General features: G+C 56.3%; 1 protein-coding gene across 3 annotated transcripts in view; it reads left to right on the top strand.

Moving 5' to 3' along the window:
* SLC6A17 (solute carrier family 6 member 17) overlaps positions 1-16,347 on the top strand; it is a 49,613-nt gene extending 33,266 nt beyond the window's left edge. For all 3 annotated transcript variants that reach the window (XM_077905804.1, XM_077905805.1, XM_077905806.1), the window contains 6 exons: positions 6,883-7,124; positions 7,405-7,597; positions 9,372-9,564; positions 10,052-10,211; positions 11,837-11,999; positions 12,482-16,347. In XM_077905804.1, the coding sequence (XP_077761930.1) occupies positions 6,883-7,124; positions 7,405-7,597; positions 9,372-9,564; positions 10,052-10,211; positions 11,837-11,999; positions 12,482-12,850 (1,320 nt within the window). In that variant the 3' untranslated portion in view covers positions 12,851-16,347. The remainder of the gene's footprint in view (positions 1-6,882; positions 7,125-7,404; positions 7,598-9,371; positions 9,565-10,051; positions 10,212-11,836; positions 12,000-12,481) is intronic.
* The last annotated feature ends 5,905 nt before the right edge of the window (positions 16,348-22,252 follow it).

Below are 22,252 nucleotides of genomic sequence, written 5' to 3' on the forward strand. Positions count from 1 at the left end.
TGCTGTGCCTTTTGTGCTTTTTGAGGTTTAAAACACGTGTCATCAATTGAGATGAAAGCTGCGCAGTCCTCCGGGGCCAGGCCAGCACAACCTGAGACGTGTGCAGCTTTGGCATCTGCCTCTCGCCCCGCCATGTCCGGGCTCTGGACGCGCGAGGGTCGTCCCCCGTGAACCAGAGTGCCCCAGGGCCAGAGCAGGTGCTGGACCTTAGAGGGGAGGGGTCCCGGGCAGGGGGCGCCAGAGCTCCTCGACCCCCACGACAGCGCAGGGCTCCGGCAGGACGCCCGGGCAGGCCAGCCCTGCTGCCAGAGGCTGCTCTCTGGAGCCCAACTGTGGTTGGGATCCCGGCTCATCATTCCGGGGTGAGAGGGCAAGGTCCCTGGGGAACTCGCTCAGCGGCCTCAGCCGCGGGTTAGGGTGAACTCTGGCAGCTCCCTGACAGCCTGGCCAGGGGAGCACAGAGGCTGCTCCTGGCCGCGCATGGGAAGCCTTAGTCATGGTTATTATCTCCATCGCGAAGGGGACGCTGTACCTGGGCAGTGGGAAGCCGGCGCTCCAGTGCCATCTGGTGTCTCGCGGCCGCGGTGGCTCTCGCCTGGCAGGTGCCGGCAGGGCTGGGAAGCAAGGGCGCTCCAGTCACGCGCCAGCTCAGGCCAGGAGCTCAGGAGCTGCTTGTAGATTCCAGAAGCATCTTCGCGCCGCTGACTCAAATGCGTGAGACACCTTGCACTCTGCTTGAGGAAGTGACTCAGCCCTTGTGCCAAGGAAATGACAGGAAGCCCTTGCCGTGATTCAGGGCAGGCCTCCCAAGGGGGGTGCAAGCCTTGTCTTCAGTGGAGAGAGCCTGTCTCCCACCTCTCCTCTTGAGTCACATCCTGATGTTTGGCAAGGATGTTGGGCTTCCTGAGGTCTGGCCGTGGGTTCATCCTTCATGGACACTATGATCAGGACCCTGGCATTATGAAACAGGACCCCAGAAATCCTGATAGAGCTCCTCTGACTTTTTAAATTTTTTTGAAAGGTTTTATTCATTTATTTGAGAGAGATAGAGAGAGAATGAGAGCGCACAGGGACATAGGGAGGAGCAGAGGGAGAGGGGAAGCACTGAGCAGGGAGCCCAATGCAGGGCTCTGTCTCATGACCTAAGCCAAAGGCAGACGCCCAACGGACTGAGCCTCCCAAGGCGCCCCCTAGGACCTTGCTGGAATTATGCAGCAGCACCCCAGAAATCCTGAGAGAGCCCCTTTAAATTCAAGGAACAACAGTCATCGAATCCTAAAGGTGCCTGACTCAATTTACCTGTAGATGAATGTGGAGATCTAGTCATCTCCATCAGCAAGAGAGTCCCTCCATGCCCCATCCGGAGGAGTGTCCAGGGGCTGCTCACATAGGGCACTGTTCTTCTCAAAGCTCAAGCTTTGGCACTGTCAGATTCTTTCCTGGGGCCTCATTAATATCAGATTTGGATCTACCAATTTTCTTCAAAATAATCTAGGGATGGGGAGTGGGGGATACAGGGAGACCAGATTGGCCCTATGTTGGTAATTGTTGAAAATGAGTGATGGGGCAGCCCGGGTGGCTCAACGGTTTAGCGCTGCCTTTGGTCCAGGGCCTGATCCTGGAGACCCGGGATCGAGTCCCGCATCGGGCTCCCTGCATGGAGCCTGCTTCTCCCTCTGCCTATGTCTCTGCCTGCCTCTCTCTCTCTCTCTCTCTGTGTGTGTGTGTGTGTGTCTCTCTCATGAATAAATAAAATCTTTTTAAAAAAATCTTTTAAAAAAGATTAAAAAAATCTTCCATACGTTTTAAAAAAGAGGAAAGAAGAGCAAACATACAGTCTTAACATACAAATAGTTTTTATTCCCATGCCAGACCATCACATCTAAGATATTCCTACCCTGTCCTTTGAGAGTCTGTCCCCCAAGTTATAGGGTCAGCTCCAATGATGCAGTTTGGGATTATGGCAGCCTCCCTAGGGTGGCTGTCTCCGTTTATGGAACTTGGCCACACACAGTGGCTGGGCCTAGGAATTTACCCATGTCTTATTTTTATGTTTAGGGAGGGATGTAAATCCTAACAATGATGTGTTTGGGTCTCATAGATGGTCCAGATCCTTTTGTAAAAACTTTAGTAATGATTGATATAGATGAAAAATGAACTAATCACTAGAAGAAGATGAAGAAGAGGAGGAGGCAGAGGACAGGGGAGGGGGGAGGAGGGAGGGGGAAAAGCAAGAGAGAAGGAAAGGAAGCCAGCATTAAAATAGCCATGTTTTGGAAAGTAGAAGTTTAAAGCCATAAGGATCTTCTTGTCCCAGGAGCCTGGATCCTAGCACCGAAAGGCCAGTATGGTTTCACAGCTCCAGGTCTGGTCCTTCTGCTCGGCTCACCCTGAGGAAGCAGCCTGGTCGGACTCTCTTGCCCCCCACCCTTTTCCTGTCTTCCCATGCCTCAGACTCTGCTTACAGGAAGATGCACAGGAGATGGGCTCCCCTCCCCCCAAGAAACACAAAGTATCGAAAAGGAGGCAGACCTAGAAGCCTGTCATGCAGGTACTGACCAGAGCTGTGAGAGCCCTGGGACCATGACTAGCTCTCCCAGAGGAGAGAGGAGAAATCACTGCCCAGGGAGGAGGCGATATTTGTGCTGGGCTTTGAGAAATAAATAGGAGTTTCACCAGAATGTGAGTAGGAGGAAGGGAATTCCAGGCAGAGGGAACAGCCTGGGCAAAGGACAGAGGTGTGAGACCACAGCACTTTTGAAGAGCAAGTTCACTGCATTTGGAAATGGGAACAAAGACTGGAAAAAGATTTGCCAGCAGTCGGGGAACCATCGAGGATTTTTCCACATGCAAGGGAGACCACCAGGGCTGTGTCCATCTCAATCTACCGTTTCTTACAAAATCTTGTGCTGCTTCTTGCTTGGAACTCACCAGACCAGCCACTGGGTCTAGGTTTCTACCCCGAGGGAAGTGCCTGGGTTCCCCCTCCTTGGTAGAACTGACATTTGTAAGCATCAGTGAATGCTTGCATGCCTTCCAGGTACAAGGAATCCCTCTGCCCATTTTCCAGAATTTTCTGGGAGGATCATTTAAGAACCCACCCAGGAGACGGGTGATGTTTCCCAGCGGGATAGGGCTTTGCTCTTCTTTTAAAAATAGTCTCCAAATTTCTGTATAGGCCTCTGTTTCCTTACTCACGATGCCAAAATCCAAATAGCCCTGAAAAACAAAAGTTGTTTTTACTTTCTCCTGGAACTCATTTGGTGGCAAAATGACCTGAACAGATGTGAGGTTATTTATAGTCTTTATTGATTCACTTGGTGTGAATATTCATATGCTGCTGCAGAAATACTAATGTGTTTGATTATGGGGTGCCGCCCCAGACCCCGCTGGGGGTGTTATGTAATTATGTGGCATATGCACCATATTACCTTTCTAAAATAGAGTTAGGAATAAGAGCCGGAATTCCAAAACCATCTGGCCTCAGGGCTTTTAGGTAAGGAAATGTGGGCCTGTGCTACTTTGGTAAAGATGCCATTTGGATCACAGTGGACCCTCAACAGTGTGGGCTAACCCTACTCCATCTCTCTGGCGTCTCATTCTCCATGCTTCACTGGGGCGGTTTTAACCTGCTTCCACATGTCTGCACGCTCTGACCTCACCCCTAACAGATGATTTGGCCTCCTGCTTTGGAGGGTGAACAGGAGCCACCCAGACCCAAACTCCTTCACAGACACAAAATATCGAGACCCGCCTGCACCTGCCCCATCCCGTTCTCTTATCCTGGTCCCCCAGTGAGCAGCTCCAGCGTCTCCTATGGAAGACAGCTCCCCGGCCCTCTAGACCCTCTGCCCTCCATCCGCTTTTACCTGTTATCAAGTCACTGCATTAAAGACAAAAACTGAGGGGCACCTGGGAGGCTCAGTTGGCTAAGCGTCTGCCTTCGGCTCAGGTCATGATAGCGGGGTCCTGGGATGGAGCCCCGCATCGGGCTCCCTGCTCTGCGGGAAGCCTGCTTCTCCCTCTTCCTCTGTGTGTACTCTCTCATTCTCTCTCTCAAATAAATAAATAAATCTTTTTTAAAAATAAAGACAAAGACAAGATAACGAAAGCAACACCTCGTTGATTTCACGGTCTTCCCTGGACCTGCCACCCCTCTCCTCCCGTTCCAAGGTGAGCTTCTCCAAGCTGTTGGTTATCCACTTCTTTACCTTCGTTTCTTCCCTTCTGCTTCTCAGCTCTCCTGGCTCCTACCTGACTCTGGCCCCATTGCCTCCACAGCAGCTCCGACCCAGCCCACCCAGGACCTGCTCACCTTAGCCGGTTCTCCTGGTAGCACGGGCCCCCCTCCTCCCCATCCGGATCCAGCTTCCTCCTGCTCCCCTCCACCCCACCCCACCTGGTCTGGGCTCTCACACCTCCTCTCCCTCCCTTGTGAGGCTCTTTGCTGCACTGAATTTGGAGATGTTGCCTGGGCCTCTGGCTCGCCTCTTCTCACGACTCCACACTTAGGGCTTCAGTTCTTTCCGGCACACCTGCTCCTCTGGAGTCACATCTCCGGCTCAGCCTCTTCTCTGGACTCCAGACCCATTTGTCTGCCTGCCCACTTGACATCTCCTCTTAGATGCTGTAAAAGCACCTGAAACTCAGCACTTCCGCAGCCAATGCCTTGATCTGCCCCGTTCCCACCCTATCAAGACCTGCCCGTTTTCCTCAGACCCCATCAACACCCTGCCGCGTACAGCAGCTAGAAGCATAACTGTCCCCTTGGCATCTGACTCCCCAGCATTCCCCCGTCTCCAGTCCGAGGCTAGGGTCGGCTGGGTTGCTTCCCTCCTCCTCCGCTTCCCTTAGCGGTTTCCTGGATTAAGTGCTTTCTTAGGATCCCTACAGGACCTTTGATCTGACTCCTCCACCTCCCAGCCTCACCTGGACCTCTCCTGCCTTGTCCTGGCTGCTTCAAGCTACCTGGGTCCTTCCCTTAACTTCCACATGCCCTCTGTCCCACCTCGCCTCGGGGCCTCTGCACATGTTCCCTCTGCCGGAATGCTCTTCCCTCCCTTCTTAGCCTTGCTTTCGGGTCTCTCAGATGTCAGTTCAAGGATCCCTTCCCTGGGCTCCTGGCTGGCTCAAGTCCCCCTGTTACAGGCTCTCCGAGCATGGGGTACCTGGCCTGCACAGCCCCTGTCCAGGCCACAGCTTTCAACTCAGCACCTCTTTGTGGGGTCATTTGACAGTGGCCTTGTCTCCAGTTAGAATGTCAACTCCACGGGAGCTGGGACCTTGCCTGCTCTCGCTCTCTGTGGCTCCCCATCAGCTGGCGCTGGGCCTGGCTCACAGCAGGTGCCCGCGTTTGATAGATGAGCGGCTGCATGTCACAGTCACAGGGAGGCCACAGCATGTTACCACCGAGGGTGCAGAGAGCTGGAGGGCATGAGGAGGGTGTCATTAGGGCTTCTTGTAGGTGTCATTAGGGCTTCTTGTAGGTGTCGGGGGCTGTTAGCGCCTTAATGTCTGGATTCTGGCCTTTCTTGGCAGACCAAAGATGACTTTATATTGTGCAAGGTGTAGGGGACCTTAATCTCCCCTAGAGCCCACTTGCCTGCCAAGGCTCCATTTGCGTACTGACCCTGCAGGCCCTGCTACCATTGTGCTCCTCGCCCGCCTCAGCCTGAGGTGCCTCTCCCGGCCGTCCAGTCTTGCCAACACCTTCTCGGCTAGAGCAGTGACTGCAGGTGCCCACATATGCCCAGGGAGCTGCTGAGGCAGCGGGCCGGTGGGCCTCTGTCCTGGGCAAGCGCTGGGTCGGTGCACACACGGGGGGACTGAGCCACAGGCCCGCAGCGATGGTGGCAGGGCCGGACCAGGTGGGCTTGTGCCTGCAGGGACGGCAAACTCTGTAGCGCCTCCTTGTCTCCTGGTCTGTCACTTGGGTCAGCCTCCACAGCGGAGGTGGGGGGCAGGGGGGACAGTCTGAGTAGAAGAGGCACCAGGAGATGCTGCTAGGGGGCATCATGGGCCCCCTCAGACCACCTGTGCTTGAGTGATTCCTCTGCCCCAACAACCAGCTCCATCGCTCTGAGCAAGGAATTTTTACCTTGCGGGTCTCAGTTCACTCTTTCAAAATGTGAGTAATAACTCCTGCCCCTCACCAAGAAAACCCGTCCCCGCTAGGTCAGAGGCACTTCGGCAGGGTTCCTTGGCTACTTGCGTGCCAGCCGTTACCGGTGGCTGCCACATTCGATCCTCACCATTGCCGTGGGGTGGACACTATTGTTATTCCCGTTTTTCAGATGAGAAAACTGAGGCCCTTCTGTGATCTGGAGCACGTACATGTGTATGAATGAACGTTGGTCCTTTTTTTTTTTTCTAGGGAAAGAGTGATCAGGTGGGCAGGAGGGTGGTGTCTGTTCTCAGGGCTTCGAGTGCAGAAAGTATTGGTGAAATACTGGTGTTCTTAGTTCTCTGGTACTGTTGTGCAGGCTGTACACTGCACAACTCTAGGAGGGACCATTCAAGTGAATGGCACTCTCTGGAGTTGTGTGTGCAGCACGCATCGTACCTGATGGCCCTGAAGGTATTCCTCAGTAGGATAGCTCCACGGTAAGCAAAGTTGGCAGTTAAAGTCGGCCGAGAAGTACTGAGTAAGCACATAGTGTTTCTTTGATCTTACCTAAACCTCACAAGCATCCTCTGAAGCCGATGCTCCTGTTTGTCTGTGGCCTGTGCTTGGGGAAACTGCAGCTCAGAGGGGTTGGGGGACGCCCACGTTCATGCAGCCCAGTCTCCCACTCCACCGTGTGGCCTATGAGCTGGGGGGGCTGAGGAAAGGGGTGTGGCGGGAAACCATCATTGTGTGTCTCTGGTCCCCCGCGCCCACAGCTGGACAAGATGCTGGACCCCCAGGTGTGGCGGGAGGCGGCCACCCAGGTCTTCTTTGCCCTGGGGCTGGGCTTTGGGGGCGTCATTGCCTTCTCCAGCTACAACAAGCAAGACAACAACTGCCACTTTGATGCTGCGCTGGTGTCCTTCATTAACTTCTTCACCTCGGTGCTGGCCACCCTCGTGGTGTTTGCTGTGCTGGGCTTCAAGGCCAACATCATGAACGAGAAGTGTGTGGTCGAGTAGGTGGCATGTCCTCTCCTGTCCTTTCTCCTGTCCACCAGTCCTAGGCGGGGCGGGAGGGCCACGGAGCCAGAGTCCCCATCTCCCCTCCCCGGGCTGACGGTGGAGGTCAGAGGAGCTCTCTGTGTCCCCAGCCGCGTGTCCCAGGCTCGGGTTCAGAGCCGTCTCCGTCATGGCCCGTGGGGGTGGGGAGGGTCCTGCCTGGGTGTCTGGCAGGTGCCTCCGGGTACTGTGCCCACCCCTGCCTTTTTACCTGGACCCCTCCACTTTGTGCTGTAGGAATGCCGAGAAAATCCTGGGGTACCTCCACACCAACGTCCTGAGCCGGGACCTCATCCCTCCCCACGTCAACTTCTCGCACCTGACTGCCAAGGACTACACAGACATGTACAGAGTCATCAAGGCCGTGAAGGAGGACCGTTTCTCAGCCCTGGGCCTTGACCCCTGCCTTCTGGAGGACGAGCTGGACAAGGTGTGGGACAGGCTGCCCTTCCCCGGGCTGGGCAGCAAGGCAGACGTGGGAGTGTGGGCCCCAGAGCCAGGCCGTGGACGGCTGGGGCCTGCACGCTGGCCTCAGAAGGCCGCCAGGGACTCACTGGCTGGCTCAGGAGCAAGGACCTACTATGTGTCCGGGGAGGGACTGAGGAAAGGTATCAGCCAAAGCCCGGCCCTCGACGGGGATGGGGCAGACACGCATCACAGAAATCACAGGAGTTGCACAGAGTGACTTGCAGAGTCATTGAATGGGATTCCTGTGTGTGGCTCACAGAAAATGAGCATTTGTGGTAAAGTCTGTTCCCTGCTGTCGATCCCCTTAGGCCCCGGGGACAGTGCTATGAAGCAGTGTTAGTATCGTCCCGTTTTACAGCTATGCAGCCTAGGAGTTGGGAGTGTTCTCACGGTCTCATGGCTGTGGGGAGAGCCAGGGTTCAAATGTCCAAGCTCCTGGGCAGCCCTTGATGCTTCTCTTCCTCCCTGGCCCCCCGCTGTCCCCACGGCAGCTCCCACTGCCACAGTGACCCCTTAGCCCCTGGGGTAGAGCCGCAGCATGGTACTTCCTCATTAGTGCTCGGGCCCAACTTTGGACACCTTGCTTCTATTCCCATCTGCACAGCTGGACGTTTTCAAATTAGAGGTGACAGGAGAGAGGACCATGGGGTCTTGGGACCCAGCTGGTGCCAAGGCTTCCAGACAGAGGCAGTTCCCTTCAGCCCAGGCCAACCCTGTCCTTCTTCATGAAGCTAGGGAAGGTGACGTTTCCCCTGTTCTGATGCCGGGGCTCCACATTCAGTCAGCGGCATACTACTGGTCCCACCCCAATGCCGACGGAGCCGTGTCTTGTCCCCTTTGCCCTTCCCATGTGATCAAGAGCAAAGGCTCCAGGCTGGGGACCCCTCCCCTGTTTCTGCCCCAGGTGACCAGCAGTATAAAGGACCCCTCCTTCCATGAGACCCTGCCCCATTCTCATGGGCATGGCCTAGTCCTCTAAATATAACTAGGACTATGACAGGTTTTTTTTTTTTTTTTCTTATACAGTAGGACCTCGATAACGTCCAAATGGCAAGAACTACACACTCACACAGTGGAGAGGTGCTCCCTCAGAGTTACTGGTCCTTACAGGAAATGTAAAAGTGTGTGGTCACTTGCCCCAGGAGCAGGGGCCCAAGCATTAATGCAGTGGCTCTCTCCCTCGACTGCCCATCAGAGTCACCTGGGGACTTAATGAAACCCAGCTACCCAGCTCTACCCCCAAACCAAGCAAATCCCTCTCCAGGGTGAGACCCAGACATTGGTGTTTTAAAGGCTGCAGTGTGGTTCCATCAGGCAGCCGAGGCTGAGCCCATTACATTCAAGTCTGGAGTTCAGGGCTGGGAGCTCCCACAGCGGTGGCTGGAGCAATCAGGGAAGACTGCCTAGAGGAGCAAGGTCTCAAGCTGGGTGTATTTCTAAATGTGAGCATCTTCATCTGAATCACCTGGGATCCCTGTACCACGTGTAGCTTCCAGGTCCCGCAGGTGAACTTCAAATTGCTGTCTTCCTCCTTGGGGTAGGGGGGATTCCGATGCTCACTCAAGTTTGAGACCCACTGACTGGCCAAAGGCAGGAGGATTTAGGTGAGGGCACCGGTTCCTGTGAAAGAGGGAAGAGCTGTTCTCAGAGCTCCAGGGCCAGAGATGAGGGGGCAGGGGGCTCCCGGGAGCCATGTGGGCATCACTGAGTGCTTGCCTTCCACCCCCCCACCCCAGTCCGTGCAGGGCACAGGGCTGGCTTTCATCGCCTTCACCGAGGCCATGACGCACTTCCCTGCGTCCCCCTTCTGGTCTGTCATGTTCTTCCTCATGCTCATCAACCTGGGTCTGGGCAGCATGATTGGGACCATGGCTGGCATCACCACACCCATCATCGACACCTTCAAGGTGCCCAAGGAAATGTTCACAGGTAAGGCCTCCTGGCCGCCCCCACTCCCCCGCTGGCCTTGCGGGCTGCCCTCGGGGACCACAGTCAGGACGTGCCTATGACCTGAGACTCCACACTGACAAGGCCCCTGCTGCCCGCACTGGGATGCAGTCGGAGCCCGGCTCACCCCCCCAGAGAAGAGCACTCGAGAGCCGGGAGAAGGCTGTCTGGGAATCTGTGCTAAACCCGAGCTGGGGGCAGCCTGTCTCAGGTCATTTGCCGAATTCTCTTGGGCAGGGGTGCCCTCCCTTCGTGCTGGCCTGTACCCTGCTCCATCTCTGTCACTCTGGCCCTGGGCTGCTCCCGTCCTAGAAGAGTGGGAGCTCAGAACCCCAGTGTTTGGATCCCACTCCCTTGAAGGCCTTCGGGGAGGAGGGGTGGGAAGGGAGGGGCCTGGGTGCCCCCAAGACCCCCGGGCCCCGCCCACCCTACACCTTTGCCCCCACACCGGCCTCCCGGCTCTCTGTAGTGGGCTGCTGTGTCTTTGCATTCTTCGTGGGGCTGTTGTTCGTCCAGCGCTCCGGGAACTACTTTGTCACCATGTTTGATGACTACTCGGCCACCCTGCCGCTCACCGTCATCGTCATCCTTGAGAACATTGCCGTGGCCTGGATCTATGGAACTAAGAAGTAAGGGGGACAAGGGGGAAGGGGTGGGGAGAGGAGGAGGGGTGTGCCTCTCAGGACCCCCTGGGGAGTGCCGGGTTCCCAGGGCTGCTTCTGAGTGGAACAGGAGACCACAGGGTCAGAATGTCACAGTTGAAAATGCCCTTAGAGATCATTTGGGGAAACTGAGACTCAGAGAGAGGGTGTGACTACCCAAGGCCCCTTGGCTGGTGAGAGGCAGAGCCAGGCTGAGCACACCAGTGTCCTGGGTGCAGGTGCTGGCATTACCCTAAACTGCCTTAAGTTACCATAGCCCCTTACCTGAGAACCAACTCTTCAGAGTTCTTTTAAGTTTGTTAAACACTTACTGGGGACACAGGAGGCCCCTGCCCTCAGAGGGCTCTTGAACTTCGGCAGCCGAGAGAGTTTTCCGGTGATCTAAGTAGGGGTGTGCGCCGAGCTGTGGTTTGGGGCTGAAGTGTGGGGTCAGGTGGGGTAAGGGAAGTCAGCCGTGAGGAAGGATTGGGTGTCTTGGCCTGAGCCTAGGGCAGAGCCACACTCGCTGTCTGCCCCAGGCCTCGTTCTTCATTTAGTAAGTCTGTGTGCCTCGGAAGCCCCAGGGCCCGGCCCCTCCTACTCTCTGCAAGGCCAGGGCTCCCCTGATGTCTGCACCGGGTCTTAGAATCAGGCTCTCTCACCGTCCTGCTATGGCCATCGTCTTCCTCCAAGAACGTCGGCGGGGATGCGGTGGTAAGACAGGAGCAGCCCTGTGAGCCCGGGGTGGAAGATGCTGTGAGACAAGGGCCTGACTCTTCCGCAGTCTTGTGAAGCCCCTGTATGCCTTCTCAGAATGTTGTTTTTAAGTGGATAAGTGAAAAATATATAGGATCCTATAGGAAATGAATTAAGTTGAAAAATAACAAAAATACAGTTTGAAATCTGAAATGGTAATGTATGTGTAGTTTATTTTTACTGTATTAAAGTCAGAAGATCTAGCTAGGGTAATAATAATGGTAATTGTGAAATAGTGATAAATGTAAATGATGTTTGTAGGTGGCTTCAAGTGTAACCTGACAGGAAGATACTGTCATTTAACTAACTGGTGACAGTCTCAGGTCCCGCTAATAACACTGTGGTTGCTTGCATGTACAAAAGAAAGAAATGCAAGATTTCAGTTAGGTGTTATTCAAGTAGAGATGATTTTTTTTTAGTGACATTCACATACAGCCTACAGTTACCATCATCCCACCCCCAGACCCCCAAGTCGGGGCCTCTGGACGCTGGGGAAGTGCACTGCACCTCGTTTCCAGCAGGGGGCAGTCTAGAGCCAGGCCAGCGGGAGTGGGGCTGGGAGCTGGGTGGCTGCAGGGTTCCCCCAGTGCCTGCCCACCTGCTGGGCATGTCCTGGGAGGCCAACATATCCCTGGGTGGGTGTGACCTGAAGTATTCAGAGGCTAGCAGGCGCCACCAGAGCCTGCGCAGACACCAACCGGGGCTACCCAATAATAAACTGGGAGCCCTGAATGTGAGGAATGGAAGAGGCTGGGAAGGAGGGACTGGTCCCTGAGGGCTTCCTGGAGGAGGCGGTTGTTGGGGAATGAGCGGGTTCCACGGGGATGCCAATTCCAGGCCCTCTGTGCCCCTGGCAGGTTCATGCAGGAGCTGACGGAGATGCTGGGCTTCCGGCCCTATCGCTTCTATTTCTACATGTGGAAGTTCGTGTCTCCACTGTGTATGGCTGTGCTCACCACAGCCAGTATCATCCAGCTGGGGGTCACGCCCCCGGGGTACAGCGCCTGGATCAAGGAGGAGGTGAGGGGGCACCTGAAACCCCAGGGTTGCTTCCACCCAACAGGCAATAGACGTAAACCCTTATAGGGTAGCTGCCGTGTGCCGGCCCCGCCAGGGTGTCCCTGGCCGCGCCAGGGCCGCCGTCTTTACCACGGCCCATAGCACAGAGAGGTGGCTTTATCCCCATAGCACACGTGGGGAGACCGAGGCTCAGAGAGGTCGACACTCTGGTCCAGTCTTTCTAACCCATGTTCTCTCTCCACGTCTGTGGGCTGAATCACCCATCCACTTTACAGCTGTAGAAACTGAGGCCCGGGGGAGCTCAGGCCTTCCCCGAAGGCGACCGGCTAACGCAGGTAGCCACCCGAGGGCCTCCCTGTCAGCTGGTGCCCAGCCCGGACGGCAGGTGGGGGTGGTGGCGGGAAGAGCAGGCCCGGCGGTCCCGGGAGGGCGAGCTGTCGGGCGGCGGTGGCAGCGGCAGCCCTCACCCCGTGCCCCACTAGGCTGCCGAGCGCTACCTGTATTTCCCCACCTGGGCCATGGCCCTGCTCATCACCCTCATCGTCGTGGCCGCCCTGCCCATCCCCGTGGTGTTCCTCCTGCGGCACTGCCACCTGCTCTCCGACGGCTCCAACACCCTGTCCGTGTCCTACAAGAAGGGCCGCATGATGAAGGACATCTCCAACCTGGAGGAGAACGACGAGACCCGCTTCATCCTCAGCAAGGTGCCCAGCGAGGCGCCCTCCCCCATGCCCACCCACCGCTCCTACCTGGGGCCTGGCAGCACGTCCCCCCTGGAGACCGGCGGCAACCCCAACGGACGCTATGGGAGCAGCTACCTCCTGGCGGGGACCCCGGAGTCGGAGCTGTGACAGCCCGCCCCTGCCCCGCCCGCCCTGGACCCGCCCTCGCCCCGCCCCTTCTGCCCAGGGGTTGGGGGCTGCCCTCCTGGCCCACCCTGCTCCCAGCCCGCTTCCCCTATACCTGAGCAGGGGCTCGGAGACACCGTCCCCAGCCCAGGCTCCCACTCTGTCTAACCTCCGGATCCTCTCACCGAGTTGCAGGCCACTAACGGGAAGAGCCCTGATTCCCAGCACGGGGAGACAGCGAGTGGCCACTGTAGGGGTGCCCCCCACCCTCTCTCCCTGTAACCTGGCACCTGTGGTTCCGAGGCCCCGGGCAACCTCTGTGCTGCCCGGTGGTGGTGAGAGGCACCGGGTGGGGCAGGATGCGGTGTGGGGCGTCCCAGAGGGCGCAGATTTAAGGTTGGGGACGGGACCATTGTGCAGGGACGCAGGGCCCAGACTTGGCATGGAATCTGGTAGAGGCCCCAGGTTGTTTGGTGAGGCAGCTGGAGCTCTCTGGCTTGAGCTCAAGCCTTGGCAGCAGGAGGGCGGTGGGGATGGGGGCCTCTCAGCCTGGGACTCTGGGTGCACTGTCCCCTGTCCTTGGCCCACCTGGGGCAGGGTGTGTCCTGCATCCTGCCTGGGAGGGCGGTGATCGCCTGGGGCCCTTCCCCATCTCCAGGAGGGCTTGGCCTGCCCTCTCCGTCCCCACCCTGGAGGCCACAGTAGTGGCCTGGGCCTCCTTCCTGGGGGGAGGGGGGGTGCAGTACACAGGTTTCCAGAGCACCCTTGAGGGTTCACAGCACAATTCAGATGGTTTGGAGCACAATTGTGAAGCACACTCTCACCTGGGGCCCAACTTTCTTGCTAGCGGCAGCTTCTTTCCTGGAATGGAGGGTCCTTAGAGTTCAGGGGCTTGTACCCAGGAAACCTCACCCCTGGGGAAAGATGGATAATTTCACTGCCCTCGTTGGGCTGCCACTCACTCTCCTTGTGCAAGCACAGTCAGCATGGCGTGCACATCGTGTGCAAATACCTTGGGAGCCTTCCCCAAGATGCCCAGCCCTGTGGAGGGGAGGCCGTGGGCAGTGCTGTGGATGCAGGAGCCTGCCGAGAGGAAGGGCCGGGTCTCTGTCCTGGGGCCCAGCGCCCCCAGCCTCCCACCCACTCTGACCTGAGGCCTCCCCTGGAAGCGGGCTGCTGTCAGAGTACAGGCCGGGAGGATCCGAACCCGGCTGGACACAGTGCCTGCAAAGGGATGGATGGACTGGTGGCAGGATGGTTGCATGGGTGCGTGGGTGCGGATGAATGGAAGGCGGGCAGGCAGGCGGGACCCCAGGACTCCATCTCTGAGGGCTGCCGTGGGGAGAGCAGCAGCAGGTCACAGCGCTAGGTCTGGGCATCTTCAACGGAAGGCCGTGCGTTCCTCTTGTGTTCTCAGCATGGGGAGGGACAGACTAGGTCCAGAGTTCCTTCCCTCATCCCTCAGCCGCTCAGTTCCCCCCTCTTGCCTGAAGGGGGTCCATCCTCCCACCTTGCCATTTCCTTCACTCACCCCTCCCCCATCTGCTCCCGTTTCCAGCCCTCTGGCCACACCTGTCCTTTTTGAGCATGATGCGGGGGAGGAGACCCATGTCTCCCTAAAGACATGAGCCTTCGAGGCACCACATCCCTCCTTAGCCACCCTCACCTCACACCTCCTACCTGGCCCCCATGCCTAATCCCAGCAGATTTAGCAACAGGAGAAGCAAGGCCCCAGGAGAGACACTCTACTATATATACTCTCTACATATTCTATTTCTATTGTATATTCAATCTGTACATGTGGGTGTAAATGCTGTTAACTGACAAACCCAATATTATACTGTGGCTGGTGGACTATTTTCATCCTTAGTGCTGTACAGATCTATTTTCATTGTATATTTGATATATTTTTAATTTTGTAGCGTGTGGTTGGGCCAGGCCCCAGCCTGCCAGCCTGCAGTAGGGCGGCTGAGCTGGGCTGTCTGCTGGTTCCTAGGGGCTGGGTAGTCCTTGTAGCCTTTCGCCGTAGGCCAGGCCCTGTCCCGGCTGTGTCTCTGCTGCATTAGACACGGGGCCTGGAGCTTGGTGTATGCGTGTGTACGCGTGTATGTGTGTGGCGTGTGCACATCCGTGGGCGTGGGTGTGTGTAGGGTGATTTGTGATACCCAGTGTTCACCGCCTTCCTGAAGACCACACCGCCCTCCCCCGGCCTCCTTCTCCTCCCGGCTGTGAGGCAAGGCCTCGGGGCAGGGTGCTGTGTGGGAAAGGCAGGTGTTTCTTGCGGGTGACTCACTGCCTGCACACCACTGGGCTTGCGGGGAAACAGGGAAGGAGGGGCTTTGCGGGGGGCGGGGGGGGGGAAGTCCCTAAATTTATTTTCTAGCCAACCTCTCGCTGTTCCCACTGGACTCACAAGCTCTTCATCCTGAGGAAAAGCGCTGGGTTTCTTAAGATGGTGAGACCCCAGGAGAGCATCTCACAGCATCTCCGTCCCCTTTGTCCTTGAGACGATTCTGAAAGGAACAGCTTTCCCCTGCGCTGCTGACACACACTCCTGTCCTCACGCCTCAGGGGAGCCGGGAGTGGGGGGAAGCCTGGGGCCAAGGACGGGGGCATCTGACCAGGTACCATCCAGCCCCAGATCCCCCGGAGGAGCGGGGGTGCCGGAGAGGGGTGAGCCCCCACATCCTTATATGGGCTCCCCATCACTTACTGGATTTGGTGCTGTCCACGCAGTGCCCACAGGGGACGGTGGACTCGGGGCAGGGCGTGTCTGAATGAGTCCCCTGGTCCCTGCTCCTGCCTGTCCTCCAGGCCCCGTCACCAGCTTCTTGCTCAGATGCCCTCTGTCCACTGAGCCAACATGAAGCCCGAGATCCAGCTGGGGATGGATGGGGAGGGCACACTGGTTGATTGACACCAGCACGGTTGGCCTTGCCCTCCAGCAGGACATCTGAGGGGACATCCAGCTCCTAGTGCCAGGAGAAGCCTTCGTGGGTCTCCTGCCACAGGCTGCGGCTGGGGCTGGAAGCTGTGTTGTGCCGGGCCCCAAGCAGGCCTGCAGTATTATGGGCGGGGGGGCCCCCTTCTGGCCCTCCTCACAGCGGCACCCCCAGAGTACTCCCGTGGTAGAAAAGAGCGGAGACCACAAGTTGGAACGCACCTGACTCTCTGAGCATCCACGAGGCCTTGAAACTGGGGGCCTGCTGCCCCCCCTCACCGGAAGCCTAATGACTGGGGTTGGGAGAAGGAGGGCCCAGCGTCCATCCTCACCCCGAGCGCTGCTTTGTATAGTCCCAAGCACACATGGCAGGCATCGCTTTTGGTTCTGGTGCAAATTCAGAACAATTCAAGTCCATGTGCCCTGTGACGGGCCAGAGCCCTGGGTCCAGACCACGCAGCCCAGGGGAGGGGATGAGGCATCATCACCCACCAGATCCCCTCCTTTCCTCTCCTCCACCCCCCTCATGGTGTGCAATAAAGTGTCTGTTCTTACCAAATTTCTCTTGCCTTTCTGACCTGCTCCAGGCTCAGGGAGAGGGGATGGGGAAGCCAGAGATCTGAGCAGAGGCTCTGGGTGGGGAGGGGTGTGGGGACAAGCATGGACAGGATGGGGTAGAGAGGACTGCGGTGGGGTTGTGGGTGCTGGCTGGCTGAGGAGTTCCGGGAGGATGAGGAGGGATGCAATAAGAAAAAAATCGTATTTTCCTAAGAATTGTGCTAGGTGAACTGAACAACACACACACCTGTAGCAGGCCTTACTGGGGTCCAAATACCCCCCATACAAAATCTCACGTGAGCAGCCTGGGAGGCAGGTGCTCTGTGCTCAGGTTTTCCTGGGTGGGGGGAGAATGAGGCTCCGTCTCACATGAGGACAGTGTTCAGTGTCACTTCCGTGGCCTTGCGGGGAGATCCTGCCTTAGTGCCAAGAGCAGCCGTACCTGTCCCTCTGCAAGGGTGGGGCTGGGGGCTTCCGGGGTCACGGGGAGCCAGCCACGCTCTAAGTTCTGATACTTTGCAGACCCCTGTGGCAGGGCAAGGGCCCCGGAGCGCACCCCCGACCGTCTGCAGTGCTGCTGCTGCCTGACCTGCACAGCCCAGGTCCCCCAAGCAACCCTCCATTTCTTCCATGGCCTTAGAAGAAAAAGGTGTCATTCCAGAAATAGCCACCAGATGGCAGGAAAACCTTTGTGCCCAAATCTTCCCACCCTTACCCGCCTCTCCGACTCCGCGCTCCTACCTTTGTGGGTTAGTCTGATGATTGAACAGACATTTCTTAAGCATCCACGGTGACAGGTCCTGTGCCAGCGATGGATACACAAAGCTAAGTAAACCCCTGTTGTCTTGAGTTTTCCGAAGGGAACCCCATCCCTCACCATCCCTAGACTCCAAATCCCCCCACCCCCACCTCTCAGTGGAGAAAGTCCCTGTGCTGGGAATGTCCCTCCTTGTAAATTCATTCAGTGCTTTGTTTGATTGAAGGTAGTGTTTTTGGTTGAAATGTCAACCCCCACCCCCACCCCGCCAGGAGGCACACATAGACCCACTAAGAAGTGGTGGGTTTGAAAGAGCTATGGAGGGGATCCCTGGGTGGCTCACCAGTTTGGCACCTGCCTTTGTCCCCGGGCCCAATCCTGGGGTCCTGGGATTGAGTCTCGCGTCGGGCTCCTGGCATGGAGCCTGCTTCTCTCTCTGCCTCTCTCTCTCTATCTCTCTATCTCTCATGAATAAATAAAATCTTTAAAAAAAAATGGGCTATGGAGTCAGACTTCCCAAGTTCAAGTTCAAATGCCAGTGGGGGTCCTGCCTTCCGGGAGACCTAGGGTGGGAGACCAAGGGCAAGTTATTTAACCCCTCTGAGCTTCAAAGTCCCAGTCCATAAGGTAGATATAATGAATGAATTGGATGAAATAATGCATGTTCCTGTGTACCAAGTTACCCCAAATCTGATGGCTTACAACGATAGTTTTATTGTATCTCATGGTTTTCAGGGTGGGAAATTCAGGCAGGAGTTGTCTGAGTGACCCTCCTGGTGGTAACTGAGGTCGCTCAGTGGTGTCAAACTGCAGGGTCGCTGGTCTGGAGGGCCCAAGGCAGCCTCACTCACATTCCATCCAAATGTGGCTGACAACTCAGCTGGGATTAGCACCCAGCTTCTCCAGCATAGTTTATCTCTGAGTGGCCAGACCTCATAAGTGATGGTTCAGGGTGCCCCGAGAGGCCATTTCAAGAGACAAAAGTGGGAGCTGCCAATTTCTTAAGGTGAGGGCCTGGAAAGTGACACTTTGTCACTTCTGTCGTGTTCTATGATCACAGCCCCTGCCCAGAGTTAGTGGGAGGGCATACAGACCCCACTTGCTGAAGGGAAGGAGGCCAAAGAATCTGGGGAGGCCCATGTCACGGGCCTCTTGTAGGGCCAGGGATCTGCAATCCTTGGCATCTGGGTGGGACTTTCTCCCTGGGGGAATATCAACTTACAGACCCAAAACTGGGGCACAGAACAGGTTCATTCGGATGGGGAGGTGAGAGGCTGAGCTGGGGCTGTGGTTAGAGGGAGCAGACAGGGAGGTAGACACACGGAAAGACATGAGAACAGCTTCTTCTGCCTCCTGTTTGCCTGGGGCAGGTGGCATGCCTGTCTGAAGCATGGCTTTGTCACCTTGGGCAAGTCACTAGCCTCTGGACCCCCACTGCAAGTCTGCAAATGGAGGATGACAATAAAATCTCTTCCTCTCAGAGACTGCTGTGAGGGCAAAACAAACTCCTGAAATCCCTCCTCGAATTCAACACAGAACTTGTTCCATGCTGAGCTTTCTTCCTGTTTGCAACTGGAGTAAGTCCGGGGGGCTTGTATCATTCTGGGGGCCCCATCACCCGTGCAATGAACCATTCTCACTGAGCCATTCAGAAAAGACGGTTTCAGCCCAGACCCAAAGACACCAAGCGAGGAGAGGAAAGAAGGCGCCGTTTCCAGAGAAGGGCATGCCACCAATCCTGCACACTGCCCTGCTGCTGCCCTCAGCAAACAGCCACAACCAGCCGCACAGCCTCAGCTGAGCCATGAGTGCTTAGGTCGGGCTCGGAGGATTCTATGCACCCCAGGGATGCGGTGGATTTAAAAAAGTGGCCCCGAATTCTTTAAAACTTCCAGCGGAGTCTGTGCTCCTCCTCTTGAATCTGGGTGAGGAAACGTCTCCTTTGACCAACAGAGTGCAGTGAAAGTGATGCTGTGCGGCTTCTGAGGCTGGCTCGGGACAGGTCGTGCCACCAGTGCCTGGCTCAACCGCCGAGCCACCCACAACCGCTGTTGTCTCCCAACAACCCTTCTGAACTGCCTGACCCCTACTATCCTAAGCAAAATGAAATGTTCGTTGTATTTACAGCACTAAATTTTGGAGTAATTTGCTTCAAAGTGATAGTAACTACAACAGGAACCCTAGTGATTATCTGGCCCAACTTCCTCAAAGAACAAATAGAGAAACTGAGGCCCAGAGAGGGAAAGAGATCTACCCAGAATTCCCACAAGCAAACAGGGGGGAAAGCAGGGCCAAAGCCTGTCTTTCTTTCTTTCTTTCTTTCTTTCTTTCTTTCTTTCTTTCTTTCTTTCTTTCTTTCTTTCTCTTTCTTTCTTTCTTTCTTTCTTTCTTTCTTTCTTTCTTTCTTTCTTTCTTCTTTCTTTCTATTTTCTTCCTTTCTTTTTTAAAGATTTTATTTACTTATTCATAAGAGACACAGAGAGGCAGACACACAGGCAGAGAGAGAAGCAGACTCCCTGTGAGGAGCCAGATGGGGGACTCGATCCCAGGACCCCAAGATCACAGCCTGAGCCAAAGGCAGATGCTCAACTGCTGAGCCATCCAGGTGCCCCCAAAACCTGGGTTTCTTGACTCCTGGTCTAGATAGTGCAAGTTCTAGCAGGGAGGGCTTCCACCCTCCCCCCACCTCACCCTCCTCATTAATTCCGTGCATCAAGCATGAACTGAGACTTCTGAGCCCCAGGACTGTGCTAAGCTTGGGGAATAGACCAGCAAGGCTCCGGCAGGGGCCTCTGCCTTGTACAGGTCGTCAGTCACTAACCTGACTCGGAGCGTCCTGCCTCCATCACACCCACTGGTGCCAGGCACACAGATGCGTTCCTCAGTTACACTGTCTTAATGTGGTAGGAGACCTGGGAAATGGGGAGAAGACTATGTCTGTCGCTCAACAACAAACCATTATTAAGGTTACTCCATCCCAGCCACAGTGCCAGCTGCAGAGCACAAAGACTCAGTGGAGCTCACCCTGTGGCTCCCTGGCCGTCTCTGTTCTTCCCAGGGCTGGCCCAAGCAGGGAAGGATCCCTGGGCTTCATGAGCATCCAAGAAGAGCCAGTGTGTGCTCTGCCTCTCCTGACAATGGCTTTCCCTTTCCCCGGGACACTGCCGGAGGGGGCTGGGACCATCAGAACTAATTAACCACTCTAATGGAATGAACCAGTTTTGTTGGAATTTAGCCCAGGTGGGAGGAATCTGTACTTTTCTAGATGGAGAAATACTGAGTGCCAAGGAGTCCTGCCAGCTGGGCCCTGAACTGGTGTGTGTGTGTGTGTGTGTGTGTGTGCATGCGCGTGTGCATGCGTGCTATCTCTGGATGCAGGCTGGGTCTCTATCCCAGCAGCCTTGAGTGAAGAGGGCTCTAGGGGCCTGCTTAGCTGGTCCTGGTCCTGTGACTCTCATGAATACTGTTCTACAGGCAGAGGCCACATGGGACCCCATATCATTTTCTACCCTTGGCCCCACCATAGGCCCAGCTCAGTGTCCCAGAGCTCACTGCTGCTCCTTAGGCCTCAAATCTCTCAAGGAGAATTTACCTGTGAGCTGGCACTCAGGTCCCTGCCAGCCCTATGACCAAGTCCTGGCCAGGCCTGAGCTTGTGGCTTGCACCCTTCTGGGCCTTTTCCCTTAAGAACTGGGGCATCAGAGTCCATCTTCTGGGTTCCCCAGAGCCCCAGATACCAAACACAGCTACCCAACCCTGCCTTCTGCCCCTGTGCAGAACCATTATGGCTGAACCTCCACAAGGCCCTGAGGGCTGTCCTCTATGCCGAGCTCTTCCCAGGCCCGTCTTGGTAAGGCTCCCAGCATTTGGTTTGGAGCCTATTAGTCTCTGCAGGCTGCTTGTGGGTGAGGGTGGGAGGCAGGATTAAATGAAATGATAAGCAAACAGGAGACTTCTAGCCTCCTCTGGCTCTCTTCTTTAATGCTTCCAAGAGAGGGAGGGAAAGGCTCTGTCACCTTCCCCCCAGTGATGATGGCTGATAAAGCAATTCAATTTATTGGGCTGGAGAGCAGGGCAGGCTGGGAAGGATGCTGGCTCCTTGACCCAGGCCCTCAGGGAGGAGGGGTAAGTCCCTGGCCAGAGCTGGAGTGCCAAAAGGGGGAGATGGGAGTAGCAACGGAGAGAGACCTGCCTGACAGCTGTGGGACCTGCTCTTAGGCCTGGAACCTCTCAAAGCCAGTGGAGTCCAAACTGGGAAGATGGAGAGGACATTAGATGGTTCCTGTTGCCCCAAAACGGCTGAGCCCCACTCCAAGCCCCAGTAGGGAAAGAGGAAGGGTAAATGGCTTTAATGTCAGGCTCTCCAGCTTTCGGAGGGCAGGGCCGGCCTCAGCTCTCAGAGACCAAGGGCCTTATTTGAGGGGCTACAGAAAGGCGACACTTGCCAGCCCCTGTTAGTGTCACTCTGGGAGCAAACATTGCCCTCTTTTTTTTTTTTTTTAAAGATTTTATTTATTTATTCATGAGAGACACACAGAGAGAGGCAGAGACACAGGCAGAGGGAGCAGCAGGCTCCTCGCAGGGAGCCCGATGTGGGACTCGATCCCGGGATCTTGGGACCCCGGGATCACGACCTGAGCCAAAGGCAGACGCTCCACCACTGAGCCTCCCGGGCATCCCCACTACCCTCTTTCCTTCCACTTGTGCCATACTTCATTCCTGGTGAGGGGAACCACCGTGGCAGCCACAGTAGTGCCAACTAGCACCCAGACAGGTGCTCTTTTCTGACTGCTAGAAGAAACCACGGGGCCCAGGTAAGGAAGAGGGAGACCAGGTGACCATGAAGGGAAGGAGGCTCGTGGATTAGGAATTCCCAGCTGTGGCTATTTCACAGGCTCGCTGAAGCCAGCTGGTCATCAGAGCCTTGGAGGAATGGAAAAAGGCAAAAGCAGGCTGAGTGCCGGCGGGAGACAACGGCTGGGGGCTGACAGGAAGCCCAGAATGTGTTGTCAGCCCAAGCCCAGGACCCCCTTTCGTCCTCCTCCCCCCAGCCCAGCGGAGGCGCGGTGGCCAGCCGGGATCCCTCGCACCACCAGGGGGCAGCACCCACTCATCCGGAGCAGGCTGTCACAGGGCCGGCTGGGCCCAG

This window comes from Canis aureus, chromosome 8 (genome assembly GCF_053574225.1).
Source record: "Canis aureus isolate CA01 chromosome 8, VMU_Caureus_v.1.0, whole genome shotgun sequence".
In the NCBI taxonomy this organism is placed as follows: domain Eukaryota; kingdom Metazoa; phylum Chordata; class Mammalia; order Carnivora; family Canidae; genus Canis; species Canis aureus.